This window comes from Exophiala aquamarina (assembly GCF_000709125.1).
Source record: "Exophiala aquamarina CBS 119918 chromosome Unknown aczIA-supercont1.5, whole genome shotgun sequence".
In the NCBI taxonomy this organism is placed as follows: Eukaryota; Fungi; Ascomycota; class Eurotiomycetes; order Chaetothyriales; family Herpotrichiellaceae; genus Exophiala; species Exophiala aquamarina.
Window position 1 is genome coordinate 2,123,475 of NW_013550583.1, and position 21,048 is coordinate 2,144,522.

A 21,048-nucleotide genomic window follows, 5' to 3' on the forward strand; every position below is an offset into this window, starting at 1 on the left:
ATACTTCCTTATATAACTTAAGACTACCTTTAAGCTTAATCTAGCTAAGTATACTAAAGTAGAGAATAAGGTTATATTTATAGTAATATATCTTAAGGAAGCGGCGTTCTATTAGTTTAAACTAGTATAGGACGACTACCTTAAGTCCTCTAACTCCGACGACGAAACTAAGGTATACTTTAGGAACTTTACGTAGTTCGAAATAATAATTAAATAGATCTATAGTACGATTAATAAAGCTACGATAGCTTCTCGTACTATATATACTCTTAAATAAATAGGATTTATAGCTAATTATTATTCGGAGTTTAAGAAGCTAGTAAAGGAACTAGAATATACGAACGATAATATCTTTAAGGATACGTTCTATAATAGATTAAAGAAGGAAGTTAGAAAGGAAATAATAGAGCGCTCGGAAATATATAAAGATATAGTAGATAAAGCTATTAAACTTAATAATCGACTATATAAACTATATATAGAAGATAATAAAAGGAGGAGCTTAGGAAGACGAGGGTATCGAGGGTATCGATATTTTCCTCGAGCTAATACGAAGCGCCTACGAGACTACGAAAACTCTATAGACCTAGACGCTATAGAACGTTATAATACCCGATAAATAGGCCTAGGTAGAGGCCGATATATAGGGCGAAAGGCTATAGGCGGACGAGATCGGGAGAAAGAAAAATAAAGAAAGGAAAATCTATACTACGAATATAGTAAGCTCGGATACTATATACGCGATTACCTAGAAAAGAAAGGCGCTCGAGGACTATATATAATAAATATATAGAGCGATAGTATAGACGGCTTAATAGCGAAAAAGGTCGATACTATTAAAGAAACCTAAAGACCTACCGAGAATAAGAGTAAACTAGTATAGAAGAACTACTAGGAATTAAATAACCCTCGAGGATTAGATAAGTTAAATATCGAGCTATTAGAAGAAGGATTCTAGTTAAAGTATTAGACTAGGAAGCCTAAGAAATTTAAGCGTAAGACTTAGAAGAAAGAAAAGTTCGACGAACTCTTAAAGGAAGAGTAGCTAAGCGAAGTAACGTATAATACGAGAAGAAATATCGTAAGATACGCTTAAGAATTATAGTATTTCTATTACGAGGATAACTATCCGCTTTATTTAGCTTTAAAGACCGAAAAATAGTAGTTTCTATATAGAGAGGAAGAAAGTATAAAACTTCGGGAATAGGAATAGAAGGTCTAGGAAACCCTAGCTATAATAATAGTCGATTTCGAAAAAGAAATAATACTTATAAATATAGATAACTATACGATAATTAGAATAAGGTTTTAGAAGATAGTTAACGAAGTTATAGTATTCGATAGAAGAGTAACGTAAAAAACGTTTAGGACGGCGTTAATCTATAAGTACTAAACCTAAGGATATTAGTAGTATAGATATATCTATACGTATACGAAAGACGGGGAACTATACTAATTAAAACTCTAGCGAAAAGAAGACGAATAGATACTAATAGATAAGATATTACGATAATATAAGAATTCTACGAAATTCTATATATATTTTTAGAATAGAAGGGAAGGAGAGACTCTATATCGATATAACTTAGGCGCTACTCCTAGGAAAGAATAAAAATATATATAGATTTAGAAATATAATAACTAGGAATACTCCTTATAAGCTAAATATATATATAATACGTATAACGAAGAGGCTTACTTTATAACCTTTAAAGGACTCGATAAAGGAGTAATCTATACGAAGGGATAGCTAGTTTAGCTTAAGTAGAAACTATTTAGTTATAGAACGATAACGCTACTACCGCCCTACTATAATATATCTATAATAGAAAAAGAACCCGCGAATAAGATTATACTAAATAAGCCCGACCTAGTAATTATTCGAATCTACTACTAGGTAGTAGGACTAGCGGAGAACCTCGGGATATAGTATAATCCCCTAGGATAACCGAAGAAAGAAAGAATCTATATAATAATCTATAAATATACCTAGAATAAATATAAAGATAAAGAAAATAGCTATACGTACGATTATATAGACTATATATTTCCTTTCCTATTTAGAGAAGGAGAAAATAATAATTAATTAGAAGAATTACGATAGTAGTTAAATAAATACGAGAAAGTAAGACTATAGAGAATAACGTATACCTACCTTAACGATATAGTATTAAAAGAGGAAGAAAACGAGGTAATAGTATCGGAATATTATCTTATAGTATTTATTACTAACTACTACTAGATAAGTATTAAAGACGGTATTAAGAAATTAATATTCTACCCTAGCGGACTAAGGTAATTAATTCGAAGACCGATTAGCCTAAACGAATACTATAATCTAGAATATTTAGCGGTAGCTTCTTACTATTCGTATAATATAGTAGGGAGCTAAGTAGTACGATATAACCTACTAGTATAGATAATCGAAGGAATATAAGTATAATTAGTATATCTAGATAATAAAGAAGAAGAATAGAAAGAAGTAAATACTAAAGAATTAGATAAGGATTCCGAAGTATCGTTAGAAGAAGAAGAAAAATATTTTATAGCTAAGGTTACGAGGAACTAGATTAAGATTATAATAAAGTACTAGAAATATAGTAAATATATAGAATATACTAGCGAAACCGAAAGATATCTCTATATCTATTATAATCCTAGGATAAAACTATAAAAATAATAGAACGAAATTAATATATTATTTTACTAGAATTACGAATATAATTAAGCGTCGATAGTATATATATATATATAAGGCTTAACTTACGAATAAATTATAGTAAATCTCGACTAAGAAGACGCGAAGAAAATCTAGAGAATAGAAGTACTAACGATACGGAACTTATATATAATATAGAAGGATAAGAAAGAAGATATACCTTATATTAACGGATAAGTAGACTCGACGTATCTATTCGATTATTTTAGCTACGCGGAAAGAAGCTACTAATAGTACTTTAAGCTATATTAATATCTATAGAATATAAGTCCTAATCGACCTCGAATTCCGATTAGTAAAATAATATATCGATCGATAAACGAGTATAACGAATATACTTATATAGTAGAGCTAAGACTATACGTATATTTAAAAAACGATAAGAAAATAACCTATTAAGACTAGGTTACCTACGGTAATAGCCTTAGACTCTATATAAGCTAGATAGAAGAAAAGCGAAATATATAGTTCTTACGATCGTTCTATAGAACCTCTCTATACGACTTATAATAGACTCCGGAGTAAACGGAAATTACGTCTTATACTACGTAGTATAAAGGTTAAAAGACTACGTAAAGGTAAAAATAGAACTATACCGACTTATAATAGTAGACGAATCGCTAATAGAGTTTAAGGACGAATAAATAAGAAAAGAACTACGATAAGTCGAACTATTAATAGGAACTTATTAGGAAAGAATAACTCTAGATATAATAGCGATAAAATATAACGCTATATTAGGAATAGAATAGCTAGAAAAATATAACTCCTAGATAAACTAGAAAATAAAAGAACTCGAATTTCCGAATTATAGTTACGAAATAAAAATAGAAGACTAATTATCTTTAAAGGTTTCCTTCGTAAAGGCGATATAAGTACGACCGAGAAGTAGAATATTAGCCTAAACTAATATTAAAGAGCTACTTTCGGAATATATAAAATATAAAGAACTATTTATAGAAAAGGAAGGTAAGGTAGTACTTCTAGAATATTAGTCTTAAGATTACTAAATATCTATAAAAGAAGAGGAAGTACTTAACTATAAGGAATAGTTAAAGTTACTCTCGAAAAAAGAGGAAGACTTCCTAAAGGACTATATCGAGAAACTAGAAGTAAAGGGCTTAATAAAAAGAAGCTAACTAAAGATAGAAAAGTATAGATTTATATTCTATAGTATACTCTTTATAATAAAGAAGAATAGATTACTATAACTATATATTAACTATAGACTACTTAATAATAAAACTATTAAGGACTATTATTCTATTTTTTAATAGAATAAGCTATAGAATCGCTTTTTAAACGTCGTATAGTTTATAGTATTAGATACTAGAGACGTCTATTACTTAATTAAAATAGCTAATAGAGAAGAATAGAAAACGGTATTCTAAATAAGATAGAAGGTCTACGAATTCCTAGTTATACCTTTTAAACTTACTAATATACTATTAATATTCTAAGAATTTATAAATAATATTCTAAGAAAATATTTAAATATATTCGTCCTTATCTATCTCGACGATATCCTAATCTTCTTAAAGACTTACGAGAAATATATAGAGTATATAAAGAAGATAATAGAAAAGCTAAAGGAAAATAAAATTCTACTTAAGCTATCTAAATACGAATTCTATAAGAATAGTATTAAATTCCTAGACTATATTATATCTTTAAAAGGACTCGTATCGAACTAAGAGAAAGTCCGAGCTATTAAAGAGTAGCTAGAATTAACGATAGTTAAGGAAGTATAGACGTTCTACGAATTAATTAACTATTATCGGAAGTTTATTAAGGACTTCTTAAAAATCGTAGTACTAATTACTAACTTAACTAAGAAAGAAATAATCTTCGATTTTAGGAAAAAATATAAGAACGCCTTTAAAGAGCTAAAGCGACGAATAATATCTATACTAATCTTATATATTTTCGACCTAGAAAAGAAAGCGACCGTAGAAATAGACGCCTTAAATAAAGTAATAGGAGGCTACCTTAAATAAAAAGACGAATAAGAAAAGCTTTATCTAGTAGTATATTATTTAAGAAAGCTAAGCGGATCCGAGGTAAATTACGATATCTATAATAAGAAACTACTTATAGTAGTAGAATACCTAAAAATATAGAGAGTATACCTAGAGAAAGCTAAATATCTAGTGTAAATATACTTAGACTATAAAAATCTAATATACTAGACGATAACTAAAGAACTTAATAGAAGATAAGTTAGATAGGCTAAAATTCTAGCCTCTTACGATTTTAAAATTATATATATTCGAGGAATAGAAAACGTTATAGTCGATATCCTTAGTAGAAGAACGAACTATATAGAAGGGCTAGAGCCGAAGTCGGTAGCGCTCCTAGAGAAAAAGGAAAATTACTTAATATATAGAAAAATAAAAATAAGAATACTTACGATATTAGAAATAGAATTAATACTAGAATAAAAGTAGAGAATTATATAAGTAAAGTATAACGATAAAAGCATAGAATATCTAGGTATTAATAAGATAATCGAACTAATAATATAAGATTTTACCTAGACGAAACTAAGAAAAGACGTTAAGAATTACATTAAGAATTACGATATATACTATAAAGCTAAATACTTAAGATATAAACTATATAGCTTATTATAATTAGCGGAAAATATAGATAAAGTATAGTTAAGAATAGTAATAAACTTTATAGTTAAACTACTACTATCGAAGGAACCTATAACAAATACGATTTACGATAGTATACTTATAATAAACGATATACTAATAAAATATATTTATCTACTACTATATAAAGAAGTATTAATAGTAGAGAAACTAGTATATATAGTTACGAGAATAGTATTTATATAATATAGAATATTAGAAGTTATTATTACGAATAGAGATAAATTATTTAATTTATAGTTTTAGTAATTATTAACCGACCTACTAGAAATAAAATATAAAATATTTATATTATACTACCTATAAACGGACGAATAAACGGAAAGAACGAATTAAATAATAGAATAATATCTACGATACTATATAGACTACTAATAAAAGAATTAGGTTAAGCTATTACTAATAGCTTAATTCGCTTTTAATAATAATATATCGATAATCGGAATATCGTCGTTCTTTACGAACTACGAGAAATACCTAAACTTTAAGAAAGAGCCGTTAGGCGATAGACCTATAGTAGAAAGGGCGAGGATAAAAGTCGAAGACTTATATAAGTTATACTTTCTACTAAAGATAAAGTTAGATAAAATATTAAAAATAACTATAAAAATAGTAAATAAGAAAAGATCTAAGGGACTAGACTTTTAGGAGGGGGAAATAGTTTACGTTAATATAAAAAATATAAAAATATAAAGACTAAGTAAAAAACTAGATTATACGAAAATTAGTTTATATCGAATTAAGAAAATACTAGAACTAGTCTCTTATAAGCTATAATTACTAGAAGGACTAAATATATATTTAGTATTCTATAAATTATTATTAGAGAGGGTACTAGAAGGAGCTAGACTAAGACTAGTATATATCGATAAAGAAACCTAAGAATTCTATTATAATATAGAAACTATACTTTAGTATAGATAAGAAAATAATTAGATAAAATATTTAATTAAATAGTTAAGATATCTAGAAGAGGAAAATACTTAGAAACTAGAGATAAATCTTAATTCGAAACTAGTTACCTAGTATTATTTAGAGAACTTAGGACCTATTTCTAATCTACCGAATCGATTATAAACTAACCGCTAAAAATAAAATCGAGCTCGGCTAGGGCTAGCTTATAACTAACGCTAGCGGACGCCTCTACGAACTTAAAAATACTTAATACTTCTATCTCTTAACGAAGTATACGATTAGACTAGTCTTCTAGTTTAGCTAGGGAGTTCTAAATATCGGCGTCGCGCTCTTTTAGCTCCGTAAGGACCTTACGAAAGCGAGCGATCTCGCGTCGCTTAGTACGAAACTTCGAGACTAGCTATTTCTTTTACTCCCTAACTTTTCGAAATTCCTTTACGAAAAAGGTACTATCGTAGTTTCGTTAATACCGAAGATACTTAGAGTATTTTACTAATTACTCTTAATTATAGTAATAGGTAACGTTATAGTTAATATACTCGGTATAGGTAACTATAGCGACGTTTTTAGGATCGGAAGATATAGCGTTTATAATTTTAAGGCGACGCGCGTTCTAGTTATATATAGGTTTAGAGGATCGGCGACTCTTCTTAATACCTAAGGACGATATAGTTAGCTATAAGGAAGAAGGAGCGAGGATTATAATAAAAGGAGAGCGACTACCTTAAGTACGTTAAGGATAACGTAGACTAGAGGAGGAGATAGTATTACGAACTAGGTTATAGATAAGGTCGTCGGGATAGGCGCCCTACGTTCTAGAGGATAGTTTAAGGAAGGTCGGCCGATAGAGAACGAAGCTATATTATATAACTAGGGAATATATTAATATATTAGTATATTAGAGTAATATAGTAAAGTACTAAAGTAGTACTTTAAATATTATATATATACGCTCCTTTACCTAGATAGTATAGTTCGTAGTTAACTTCGTTAGTAATCCTATACCTATATTTTAGGATATAGTCCGACGAGTAGAGTATTTCCTTTATTATCCTAGTTAATACTCTAGTATCTATTCTATTAAGGAACCCTACCTTAGTTAGAACTACTTATAGCTCGAATTATAATAATAGGTTACTTCTTTATCGAGTCCTTTAAAGGTTATAAAGTAAGCCTCTCCGTTATACGTATTATACGTATATTTAGCTTATAAGGAGTATTCCTAGTCGTTATATTTCTAGATCTATATATATTTTTATTCTCTCCTAGGAGTAGCGCCTAGGTTATATCGATATAGAGTTTCTCCTTTCCTTCTATCTTAAAAATATATATAGAATTTCGTAGAGTTTTTATATTAGTATAATATTTCGTCTATTAATATCTATTCGTCTTCTTCTCGCTAGATTCTTAGTTAATATAGTTTTCTATCTTTCGTATACGTATAGGTATATTTATATTATTAATATCCTTAAGCTCGATATTTATAGATTAACGTCGTCTTAAACATTTTCTACGTTATTCTTCTATTTAATACTATAATTCTATTAACTATCTTCTAGAATCTTATTCTAATTATCGTATAATTATTTATATTTATAAATATCGTTTCTTTTTCGAAATTAACTATTATTATAGCTAGGATTTTCTAGACCTTCTATTCCTATTTCCGAGGCTTTATACTTCTTCTATTCTTATATAGAAACTACTATTTTTCGGTCTTTAAAGTTAAATAGAATTAGTAGTCGTCTTCGTAATAGAAATACTATAATTCTTAAGCGTATTTTATAGTATTCCTCCTTATATTATATATTACTTCGCTCTACTATTCTTCCTTTAGAAATTCGTCGAACTTTTCTTTCTTCTAAGTCTTACGCTTAGGTTCTTTAGGCTTCTTAGTCTAATATTTTAACTAGAACTCTTCTTCTAAATACTTAGTATCTAACTTACTTAACCCTCGGGAATTATTCGATTCTTAATAGTCCTTCTATACTAGTTTATTCTTATCCTCGATAGGTTTTTAGGTTTCTTTAATAGTATCGATCTTTTTCGCTATTAAGCCGTCTATACTACCGCTCTATATATTTATTATATATAGTTCTTAAGCGCTCTTCTTTTCTAGATAATTACGTATATAGTATTCGAACTTACTATATTCGTAGTATAGGTTTTTCTTTCTTTATCTTTCCTTCTCTCGATCTTATTCTTCTATAACCTTTCGTTCTATATTTCGGCCTCTACCTAGGCCTATTCGTCGGGTATTATAATATTCTATAGCGTCTAGGTCTATAGAGTCTTCGTAGTTTCGTAGGCGTTTCGTATTAGCTTAAGGAAAATATTAATATCTTCGATATCCTCGTTTTCCTAAGTTCCTTCCTTAAATATCTTCTATATATAGTTCGTATAGTCGATTATTAAGTTTAATAGCCTTATCTACTATATCTCTATAGGTTTCCGAACGCTCTATTATTTTCTTCCTAACTTTCTTCTTTAATCTATTATAGAATATATCCTTAAAGATATTATCGTCTATATACTTTAGTTTCTTTATTAGCTTCTTAAACTCCGAATAATAATTAGCTATAGATTCTATTTATTTAAGAGTATATATAGTACGAGAGGCTATTATAGTCTTATTAATCGTACTATAAATCTATTTAATTATTATTTCGAACTATATAAAGTTCCTAAAGTATACCTTAGTTTCGTTATCGGAACTAGAGGACTCGAGGTAGTCGTTTTATACTAGTTTAAACTAATAGAACGCTACTCCTTTAAGATATATTACTACGAATATAATCTTACCCTCTACTCGAGTATACTTAGTTAAATTAAGCTTAAAGGTAGTCTTAAGTTATATAAGAAAGTATCCTAGCTTCTCCCTATTTCTATAGAATAGTTCTACCTTAATACTATCCCGAGATATATTATTAAGTCCTAGTACGTTAACTATATCTACGTCTAAGTCTTCGTCGGAACTACTATCTTAAACGATATTAATCTTTAAAGAATTATTTAAGGCTACGAGTAGACGTACGCTAGGTAGTAGGGATCTAATTCGAGATAATTCTACGTTAGATATCTAATATTAATTAAGTAGTAGTTAAAGTATTATAATCCGAGCTATAAGTAGTTCTAACTAAGGTAGGGTTCCTTAATAGAGCGGATACTAGAGTGTCGACTAAGATAATAAAGGAAATATTTATTCGTCGGACTATATCCTAAAATATAGGTATAGGATTACTAACGAAGTTAACTACGAACTATACTATCTAGGTAAAGGAGCGTATATATATAATATTTAAAGCGCTACTTTAGTGTATTATTATATTATTCTAGTGTAGTAATATAGTAATATATTCTACTAGTTACGTGATGTAGCCTCGTTCTCCATCGGCCGACCTTCTAATAACTATCCCATGGAACGCGGGGCGCCTATCCTGGCGACCTCATCCGTAACCCGGTTCGTAATAGCTAGTTAGGTACGTTAAGTATTATCGAGATATCCTTAAGCGCTACGTTAATGCGTAACCGCCTTATTAGCGTTAAGAACCTACTATCGGAGAGGTCTTTAATAATAGAAAGAATACGGAGGTTCGCTTATAATTATAGGCGCTTATCGTAAGGTTTAATATTATTTATAAAGGCGGTAGATCCTCTAAGATTCTAGGAGGCCTTTATCGATATATATACTACGATAAGGAGTCGAGGAATAACTATAGGCTCGAAGATCGAGTAACGCGTAATTCTAAGGATAAAATTACCTTATTACGTAAGCGTAAGAGTACTAAAGTATACCTAACTAACTATAATTAGCGCGTTAACCTTATATTTATTATAATCGATAAAAAGGATAAGTCTTAAGGACGATAATAGACCTTTACGAAGGTCTTACTTACTTATATAGATTATTCCTTAATCGTTAACTCTTTTACCGCCTATCTAAATTATCGTAAAAGGCTTATAGAGTAGAAGGACTTAATTATAAAGGCTATCGCTTATCGTAGAGCTAAAGTCGTATATTCTAGCTTAAGAAGGATTATAGAGAGTAAGGAATTCGCCCTCTACCTATTCGTTAAGGAGTATTATAATATAATATATAAAAAGCCTATAGATAAGAATAATAATAAATTAATTATTAGTCTCGTTTATAAGATTTAAGAAAGTAATTAGTACTATAAATTTAGGAGTAAGGTTTATAAGGATAAGGAGAGTAAGGTCGTCGATAGAAAACTTATTTAAGTATAGTTTACGTACTTAAAATTAATATTCTATATAAAGAGGTTTATTAGCGACTTTATTATTTATATTAACGATACCTTTAATACTAATAAATTAAAGATACTACTCCTTATCGCTATCGATTAATTAAATAGTAGTAAAACCTTTCCTATAGCCTTTTCCTAGTGTCCTAAAGAGGATAAGGCGTTATATACCTTTTTTTAGTAGTACCTTAAGGATTACTATTTTAACGTACTAGGAGAACCTTCCTACGCTCCTCTACGAGTCCTTATAAGTAACTAAAACGTAGGTATTACGGTATTAGCTCGAAAGCTTTTTCCGAATATAAAGTACTAGTTTTATAACTAGTACGCTATTTAGGTAATAGAGAAAAAGATAAGGGAGTTTAGTATATTAATACTAGAGATTCGAACGATTTATTAGCCGAGGGCCTAGGATTATATTATATTAGTAATAGAAGCTTCTTTAGAGAATAATCGACGACGATTTAGTAACGACGTTAGTACTTAATTTATACGTTACTTATAAGAGACTTAAATTCTAAAGAAGTACCGAGTAATCCGCCTTTATACTATATTAAGATTAAATCGGTATATATTCTCGCCTATCCTATAGGTCGGATAAGGAGGTAGGGCTACGTTGCTAGGAGTTCTCTCTCTTCTAGGACCGTAGGATAAGAACTAATCGACGCTAAAACGAACACTATAGTAGCTACAACTAAAACGATACTCTTTACTCACCTATGTTAGCGAAGGGATAGTAACGCTATCGATCTCTATAGTCTTAAGCCCGCTAAAGGACTATACTTTTAAGACTTCTCGCAATAGACGTGCACAAAGCTATAATAGCTTTATTCGTAAAGGTCACTACCACTAAAACTTAGGCTGTATAGTTGTACAGCCGAACTCGTAGAAGGAAAAACGCTCTCAATTCTATAAACTATACTCTCATGACTACTATCTAATACTTAACGCCCGCTCGCGTACGTTAGGTTTTTCCCTTTTTTTTGTTACTTATCTATTCGATCGTCTCTTTCTTCCTCACTTACTTATTCTTCTATACTAAGGCGCCTTCTCTCTTCTCTTATGACTAAGCGCCTCGAGCCCTAATATAATACTATTAAAAACGCTAACCTTAAATCTACGTTAAGCTAGCGAAGTAAGTCTTATTATAATAGTATTAGAGAGTTAACTAACGACTAATTATTACTAGAAGAGTTAGTAAAAAGGCTTATTATTAAGATTAATTTAGTAATTAAAGATATTAACTAGGACGAGGCCTTATTATCCGCTAGTTACTCGCGACTTACCTAAGGTTCTACCTTCTTATAAATAAGGTTATAGATATCGAATTACGCGATTTTACGCCTAGAAAGAGAGTAGAATATATTAAATATAATATTAAGAGGAGGAGGAGACCTTAATATACTAGAAATTAGCGTCTATAAGTATAAGATCCTCCTACGATTTAGTATTACCTATCGATACTAGTTAAAGAGGACTTATTTATAAGGTTTCGCTATTCTAAAGACCTTTATTTATTCTCGTTAGTAGCTAGGTAGAGGCCCTATTTACTTATCTAATTAGGTACCTTTTTATCTAATAACTAATACTTAATTAATGCCGTCGCCGTAGCTATTAGTACTAGTAACGATAATTTACTAGGAGACGGTAAATTAATTAGTAGAGATTCGAAGTCTCCTTAATTCGTAGGAAGCTTATTAATTAGCGGTGGACGCCGTAAACGTAGAGCATTAAATTACTTATTTTAAGACTCTCTAGCTATAAAGCCTTTTACGTGCGGCGTAACGACGTTATTAAATATAATAGGCACTACTCGACGCGCTAGACCCTCGCCGATAGGGTTATTTAGTAAAGCGTAGTACTTACGGACCTATAAATTAACGCGTATTACTTACTAACGAGGTTAACGAGCGACAACGCCGCTAAAATCGATTAATATAGCTATAATAGGAGCGTTATAAGATATCGTAGTTAATTAATTAAGAGATAGAGTAGTTATTAGATCGCGCGGCGATAGAGTAATAACTATTTAATAAAAAGGAGGATACTATAGAGTTTATTAGGCGCGCGCCTCTTTAGAATATTCCTATAAGCCCTAGGGTTATTTCTATAACTCCTCCTCTACCTAAGATTATTTCTACGAGTTCTCCTCTACTTAAAACCTTAGATTTAATAATTATTACTCCTAAGAGGCTTCGGCTACGACGCGAGCCCTCGCTAGAGGATTCTCCGCTATAGATTATACTAAATGAGCCTCCGACGTTAACTACGCTAGTAGTACTTAGTAGAGTAAAGAGATAGAGGAACTACACTACTAAATTTAACTAGGGTCGATAATAAGAGTTCATTCCTAAGTCCTAGGAGCGATAGTAAAATAGAGCGGAAGAACCTTAATTCGGAGGCCCTAGAGTAGCATTAACGCTAGGTTTAACGCCGACGAGGCTTTATTAAACCTCAGCCTTATCGACGAGGTCTCACGATAACAGTGTAGTTAATAAATAGATGAATAATGGCAGGATATGCAAAATGGGTTAATTTTACGGCTAAATTAGGCCTAGTTTACATTACTTGGCATTCGCTCGCAAACTTATTCGCTCCGCCCGTTCGCTCCTCAGAGTCATTCCCGCTGTAGCTATTTAGCTCTGTAAGGGAGGTGCGTCGGCAGAAGCTCACTATGACCTCATCCAATCAGAGATAACTCCTCGCAAGTGCGGTGGAAGAAAACAGAACTTTAACACCGATCTAACAGCAGGCTCGTAAGACAGACGGGCAAGGCCTTGCTGGATCTGTTTCCTACGTCAGTGATTTTGTTTTGTGTTTGCTTCTGATTTCTGAATCGCTCTCGTGTCCAATGAGAACGTCTATACATAATAATCAACCAGCTGGGGCACCTAAATAGGCTCTCATAGGCCTAAATAGGGGGACTGGACGCCTAGAGCTTATGCCTCAAGACCCATAAAGCACGTATGTTAGGTACAAATAGGTGCATAGATTCTATCAAAGGCCGGGACGCCGCATGATTGACATCAACATCTATCGTCAGCATCGCTCTCGTGTTCGATACCCGACAGTTTAGCGGCGGACCATTTTTCTTGGAGCAACGTGACAATGATTCGTTCTGTAATTACAACGTGAAATTAGTCCGCTTCCGACCATGGCTAGAGGGCCGGTGGCTTGTCTTATAACTCACGTCGATGATAGTCTTGTTATCAAGTCAGCCATTCGCTACGTCCGAAGATTGAAGAAACACACACAGGACAGCAGTGAACCTGACCAGCAAAGATGGCTAAAGACCTTCCTTACCTCTATCTTTGTGTGTTGGTGCTGGGTGTCTTCGGGATCTACCGTCTACTCCAGGTAGGAAAGCGAGACCCAAGAATGCCAAAAGGCCCCCCTACACTGCCAATATTAGGCAATTTCCATCAGATTCCATCCACTGGAATGTACAGGCAGTACGTAAGAAGACCTTTTCATATAATTACCGCAGGCTCAGGATTGGTAGATTTCGTGAATGGGCAAAGGAATATGGCTCTGTCTTCTCACTAAAGTTCGGACCTTCGAACATCATTGTCCTATGCGATCGAGAGGTAATTCACGAGCTTCTCGACAAGAAAGGGAGCATTTACTCAGACCGACCTACAACATACGTCGGGAACTTATTAACGCAGGGAGATCATATTGCAATCTCGCCAGCGGACGCTCTGTGGAGAGAAAAGCGTAAAGTGATTGCACATAACTTCTCTCCAAAGATGCTTGACGAGAAGCATTTTAGAGTTCAAGAGGCCGAGTAAGCTAGTCGATGGTTGACTTCGTTATAAATTATAGTGATTTCTTGGCTGACTTGCAATAGAGGCATCGTTTTGATGAATGACCTCTTAACGAATCCAGAAGGCTTTTTCAACCACATTCGTCGATACACCGCCTCGGTAGCTGCTACCTTGGTCTTCGGCCAGCGAGGCTCAACATTTAACTCCTTCTGGGCACATGTCAGTAATTCTCAAGGCTTTTATGATAGTGTCTAACGATGCTCTAGGGTGTTTTCGACGTTATGGCGAAGGTAAGAACCCTATTGCAGCGATTACTACCTCAGCTAAGTGCCGCAGTGGACGGAATGTATGGAACCAGGTGCCAATCCCCCAGTAGACGAGTACACCTTCTTACAGTACACTCCTGCAAGCTTGGCCCATTGGAAGAAGCGGGCATTACAAGCAGGAGATACCATGGACGCTGTGTGGGATCGAGCACGCAAAATCGTGGATACACGAAGGGCCAAAGGTGATAAGCGTGACTGTATTGCCGACCGCCTTTTAGACGAGTATAATGAGAAAGGCTTCCCAATGAGTCAACACGCCTTCAACAATCTCATTGGGGAGCTGGTCGAGGGAGGTGCGGATACCACAGCGGCTCAGTTACTAACAATGGTTCTGGCCCTTGCGCGAAATCCCGAGGTACAGAAGAAGGCGCGGGCTGAGATTGACCCTTTATGTGGAGCTTCTCGATCACCCCAGATGAGCAAGGACTTCGCGAGCCTTCCGTACATTAACGCCGTTATCAAAGAAGGTATGAGGTGGCGTCCAGTGTATGTATACTTCGAATCTCAACTACTAGATTGTTTGCTGAGCCTACATGCGTAGGGCTGTCACTGCGCTCCCTCACAAAGTTAGACAAGGTATGCTCCCACTCCGAAACTCTTAACAGAAAGTATAACCGTGTGAAAGACGATTACTATAAGGGAATGCTTATTCCGAAGGGCTCCACGATTTTTATCCCTACATAGGCTATTCATTATAGCCCGGACATTTATCCAGACGATGAAGCCTTTAATCCGGATAGATTCTTAAACTACCCTAAGCTATCTAGCGAGTATGCTGGTAGCGCTAATTGGAAAGATCGAGATAAGTTCCTCTACCCAGAGATTTAAGGATGCTTAGCTAACTCTAACCTTACACCACTATGGTTATGGGGCTGGCCGTAGAGTCTGCCCAGGGATGCATCTAGCCGAGCGCAATATGTGGCGCATTACCTCTAAGTTGCTGTGGGCTTTCGATATCAGTGAACCAATTGATCCTACTACTGGCAAGACGATTAAGCTCGATCCAAATGCCTATAATCCCGGTATCACGCAAGCTCCCCTGCCATTCCCAGTCAGAATAACTCCTCGAAGCTAAGAACACGTGGCCGTTCTCCGAAAGGAACTCCAAGCCGCATTGGAATTTCTGGCCCCATTTGAATCGAAAGAATGATGATCATTACGCATTGACCTCTGACAAGACTTGCGCACTACGAGGTCGACTGGGTTCCATGGTCTCATCAAGACCTTCAGCAGCATATATCGCGCACGGCAAGCGGGACCCAAGAGATCGCTCAGTGTACGGACCGCGGATGCTGGAAGTGTTCCGTTCTGTGACTACAGTAGTGACCATTGGAGATGGGGATCTCGTTAAATGGAAAGACTGGTTTCGCAAATTCATTCCTAAAGAAAGGTGGAAGGGCCTAGATAGTGACCCATCCTTGCAAAATAATACAAACATGCTAGGAAGCAGCTGACCTTAGACATTCTAGAGGGATCAGAAGTAGTAAAGGGTTGAACCATGGTGATGCTATGCGTAGCAACCGTATGCTTCCTTAAAGGGCTTATCTACTAGAAATCAGCAAGGTGTGCCGACAGTCCCAGAACCGAGAAGAGGGCCTAAGCGAGCATTTAATCAACGTGTTGATTGTCTATCAAACCCTTCCCCAGCTCAACCGACAAATCACACAAGGAACCTGAGTGTTAAAAACCAAAACTCAAACCCGGATTTTCGCCACCAAGGTTAAAGTTTGAAAGGGCTGGTCTCACCGCAGCACGGGAGGTCTTGTCCTTGCTGCAAGAATTCACGGGTGGGACTGCACCGACCTCAATAGCAAGACTGGACTGGCTAGGCGTTCCCGGGCGGAACCGCTGCCACGGGGAATCTGCTGGGACTTTCAAGCGACTGCACCATTTGGGACTTTGGCTGCTGGTTTCGAGGGGCGTTAGTCTAGATAATAATGAGCTTTCACTTGGTGCGGAGAGCCCTATAAGAAGCCAAAACACGAAATAAAAGCTCATTATTGTCGAGGCCAAGCCCCAGTGCTTACCAACCGAAGTGGCTAGGCACGCGTCTTTGGTCATGGCGCCCGCGAAGAAGCCAATTCGCTGATCAACTCTGGCCTGCGACGGCACCCTGTAAGCTCCCGCTGGAGCTACAGTAGCCAACCAGGCAAAATGTCAGCTGGATGACGCCTCTTTCGAATGCCCATACCCGCTGGTGCCCGTGATCTGCACCACCACAGCCGAGGGTAATCCACCATGGATGGCACTGCGGGGTCACCTGAAGGGACTAATTGCGAAGCGAGGTAATGCCGTGCAACTTTGCCCTCAAGATCACCCTCCTAATGACGCCGGTAGCCCCCGTTGCCCAAACCCGCATCCTCTGGCGTTCGTGCTGAGAACGAGGCTAGAATTAATTCAAGCGTTTGATTGCCCCAAAAACATGCCTCAGGACAGGCTGAATGATCAAGCACCGGATCGGGGAGACGTACAAGTGACTGGCGCTGTGGGGAGATCTCTGCTGGCATGCAGCGTATGTCGAAGGCAAGTTTCGTCCTCTTCTTGACGACTAGTGACCAGACGTGACAACCTGAATACAGGAGAAAAATCAAATGGTAAGTTTCTGTCATCCTACACACGCGCCAACCATTGGCAAGACATGTTTGTCGGCTAATTAATTGGATGAAGCGATCGCACGCTCCCATCGTGTCTGCTATGTGCGAAACTCAAGCAAGGATGCATTTATCCGGCCAGACGATTAAGACCTGGCCCAAGAGGCCGTGGGTTTGGCGTTAGCAGCAGCTTTGTCAAGAAAGCGGACTGACCAATGTCGCCAGGGATATCCTCACAAGCGTGGAAGATAGGCCACGTGGCTGCTCCGGAAGAGCAGCAGCAATGGCACGACGACGCGGATGTGGTGGTGCAAAACGACAAAAGCGTCGTTTCCGAGTCTGGTGATGACCAGAGAACAGCATATGATCCAGGCGACGACTCCGACTTCTCAAACTCACCGGAGGCGGCAATCAATTTCGTGAAAGCCATCAGTCTCTCAGCACTCATCCATCCAACACACGAGCCGTGCTCCAGCCCAGAGCTCGTACCAAAATCCTCGGTATCATCCGGCTCCCTATTGAACTTAGTCGAAGCGCAAACTCTGCTCACGGAAACGTGCCATATGTTCCACATGTCTATCCAGGTGTTTCAGCATTTGTGAGTGTGAGCCTGTGTAGTATACTGATAACCACTAATGTAAAACAGAACCGACTCGTATTTTGACAACATGACCGCCTTTTCCCTCTTCCATCGGCCTTCTTTTGGCCAAAAGATTCAGGATATCAAAAACCCTCTTCATTTACAGGCATTATTTGCTGCCATGTTTTCGTACTCGGCAAAGTTTGAGCCTTCGAGCTCGTCGGAATTGCGACGAGCTCCGATTTTTCACCAATTCGCGTTGGACCAGATCGAAAGATCTATCAAGCAACTACCAGACCAACCGCCGCCCCTTTGTCTGCTCCAGGCCATGACCATTGTTACATTCTGTGAGCTGACGAAAGGCGTACGAGCGCGAGCGTGGAGGCTCGTGGGCTCCTGTGTCCGGCTGGCCTACGAACTTCATATGCACCTGATCGACTACGAAGCACGTGATGAAGACGTCAAGATTGGTCGCGATCTTGCGCGCTGGACAAAGGACGAGGAGCGAAGACGATGTTGGTGGGCCATCTGGGAAATGGACACTTTCGCAAGCACTATCCGTAGATGTCCCACCGCTATCGACTGGAATATGATTGACACATATCTCCCCGTCCAGGACACGTTCTGGTTTAATAACCACTATCACCCAAGCTGCTTTTTGGAAGTCGAGTCGACTGATCAATGGAAGATGCTCACAAAGTACGGAAATGAAAATCCGAATTCCTGGATCATCGTCATCAACGTCATCATGAGAACTGCTCAGGTTCTTCTTCGAGGAAATCTTCATGGGGTCCTGCTCAACGTGAACCCCCACAATAATTCTGACCAGCTTCTTCACTATTTTCGGAATTCCTTCCGCAAAAAAAGGACGCAAGAAGACTCGATGAGGTTGAAGACTCTCATTCAGGCGCTTGAGAATGTCACCACCAACTTGTCGAACTCACTACTATACCAGGGAGAGCGTCTCGACTTTGGGTGTGACGAAGCAGGACTCGTCTTGGACATCGACCGAGCAAAATTACATTCGACTAAGTACAGCATCTATGTCACGATCCAGCTTGCTCGGTTCATGATATATCATCATTACGCGTTCGGAGAAATCATCTCCGGCACCATATTCTCGGAAAAGCACAAAGCCGAGAAGCAGCTCCACTCGTCATCAGGCCGAGGACCATCCCAGAATACGCAAGGCCTGCAGAATTGCCTTCAGGTGGCTGACGATATGTGCGCTTTGATAGAGAGATGTGCAAAAGATCATGTCAGATATGTCAACCCTTTCCACGCAAGCACAGTGTGGTTGGCAGCATCGCTCCAAGTCCTGCGAGACATTTTCAGCACTGGCGAAGATATGAGCCAGACGAAGGCCAAATGTGACACACTCCGCAGTACCTGTGGGGTTTTCACCGAATTCTGGCAAACTCCCCTAGCGTTGTTGGAGAATCTGGATTCTTTGGCTAGCCGGCTCTCGTCTTATCGTGACTTGTCACTTGTAACAGGTGCAAAGAAACATAGTATGACTCCAGCAAGTCAGCCTCCAAAATTGAATGCGTCTTTCGCCGCACGACTGACACAGCCACAGTATGGAACTGCAGATGAACCTCTGGGCGCCCAGAGTGAGTTTAGGAGTTCATGCATAGCCACAAATGGGCAATTTCTGGGATCAACCAGTGGCAGTTATGACGATGGGACATCAGATGCGCACTTGGCTGCACTCGGCCCTCCGTTCCAGCCACATATCTCCTGGGCGGACGCTCCGATGGACTACAGCGCTGTCAGGACAATCATTGATGGCCAAATTCCTCGAGGTTTGTCGGACTCTGAGTATGGACAGCCGTGCCGCCGTTCCACTCCTGGTCAAGACTTCTTCACAAATTACGAACTGGACTCGAGCAATGAGGTTGAGTTAGACAAAGCGATATCGCAGTATCTTTTGGACATGTTCTCGGAGCAATGCTAGGGTAGTTGCACGTGTTCGAATATCATTTTGAAAGACTTATCTGCCAAAGGTTTGGCCAAGTGTTATCGATATCGAGCGAACAGATGGTATGGATTACGATAGCCACTCTGACCTCAATCGCACCGCTACTCAAGACTGTGCACATGCCCAAGAGAGACGGCACTACATCGCAATACTTTGAAGAATTCCACTCCCACAATTTAAGAAAGCTTAAACCCTTTACCAGGATCCAAGGATGCAGTGAAGTCTCCTTTCTGAGTCTTCATGTCAACTGGGAACGACAGGTGCTCATGGATCCACCGCCACTTGCCATCCTCGGGACTCTTATGCGCAATACCAGTACGTCTGAAAGCAGTGTCGAAGGCAACTCCGCCAGCCGTACCCCAGGTGTGCTGGATCATGGTCGAATATGCAAACTCAGATGACACCGCTGTGATCTCGAGGTCCTTGAATTCCATTGACCCATCATTCCAGTAGGGGAAGATGGACTCAAAGTGCTCATTGAAGTTGCCTCGGATCGTGTTTCCGAACATGTCATAGCTGAGCATATCCGGGAAGCTGTAGAATCGGCGCGCTCCTGTCATTCCTTTGTGGAAGTCTGCGCGCGATTCGTGGTTCCAGTAATGCAGCCACCCGCGGTAGAGTTGGTCTAGGACTTCTTGTTCGACCGCTGCGAGATCTGAGTTGTGCCACTGATTCGATGAGCCTCTTGGTGTTTTTGTCTACAGAAGAGGAGTGGATACTCACCCTGCTCTTTGGCATACGAAGGAAGTCATACTGTGCAACGATAGAATCGTACGATTTCTTCATCGCGTATTAGCAATCTTTTTTCAGGTTCTTGTCGTTGCGTAAGGAGCACGCACATCGTCTCTCACAAATCCATTTTCATCCATCTTGTTTTCGAACCGTTCTCACTGGACAGGATGTCTCGAATGAGAGAACTCAGGTAGTGTCGGTGGAAACTGTTTGATGAAGGCAACGGATACGGAAGCAGGCATGCACAAACACTGCTTTCTTGCTCTTTAATACAATAATATCTGACGTTCCTTGATTCAGACCCGGGTATTCCCCGTCGGCAATATCCGGCATACGATAGTAAGTCCGGGGTCGTGAGTCCGTCCGACCTAGCCCCACAAAAGACCGCCAAAGTAGTTTGCAAGATATGGCACTGCAACAGACTTCGGCTGGTCGAATTCATGTGCTGTCAATGAGTCCGTCCGTGCTATGTAGACGGAGAGCGACTTGTGCGGACTCCGGAACTCCGGAAATGG

At 37.5% G+C, this 21,048-nt stretch overlaps 3 protein-coding genes across 3 annotated transcripts; 2 read left to right on the plus strand and 1 right to left on the minus strand.

Annotated features, from left to right (window-relative positions):
• Window positions 1–13,838: 13,838 nt before the first annotated feature.
• Window positions 13,839–15,477, plus strand: A1O9_07417 (uncharacterized protein; the record flags this gene model as incomplete). The annotated part of the gene is made up of 5 exons (XM_013404363.1): window positions 13,839–14,008; window positions 14,059–14,343; window positions 14,407–14,572; window positions 14,660–15,135; window positions 15,348–15,477. 5 exons carry the CDS (start codon window positions 13,839–13,841, stop codon window positions 15,475–15,477), a joined length of 1,227 nt encoding a protein of 408 aa, XP_013259817.1.
• A 1,978-nt stretch (window positions 15,478–17,455) lies between these two features.
• Window positions 17,456–19,777, plus strand: A1O9_07418 (uncharacterized protein; the record flags this gene model as incomplete). Its single annotated transcript, XM_013404364.1, has 2 exons — window positions 17,456–17,838; window positions 17,887–19,777. The coding sequence occupies 2 exons, from the start codon at window positions 17,456–17,458 to the stop codon at window positions 19,775–19,777; spliced, it is 2,274 nt and encodes a 757-aa protein (XP_013259818.1).
• Window positions 19,778–19,977: 200 nt separating this feature from the next.
• A1O9_07419 (uncharacterized protein) lies at window positions 19,978–20,670 on the minus strand (the record flags this gene model as incomplete). Its single annotated transcript, XM_013404365.1, has 3 exons — window positions 19,978–20,469; window positions 20,525–20,581; window positions 20,641–20,670. 3 exons carry the CDS (start codon window positions 20,668–20,670, stop codon window positions 19,978–19,980), a joined length of 579 nt encoding a protein of 192 aa, XP_013259819.1.
• Between the last annotated feature and the right edge of the window lie 378 nt (window positions 20,671–21,048).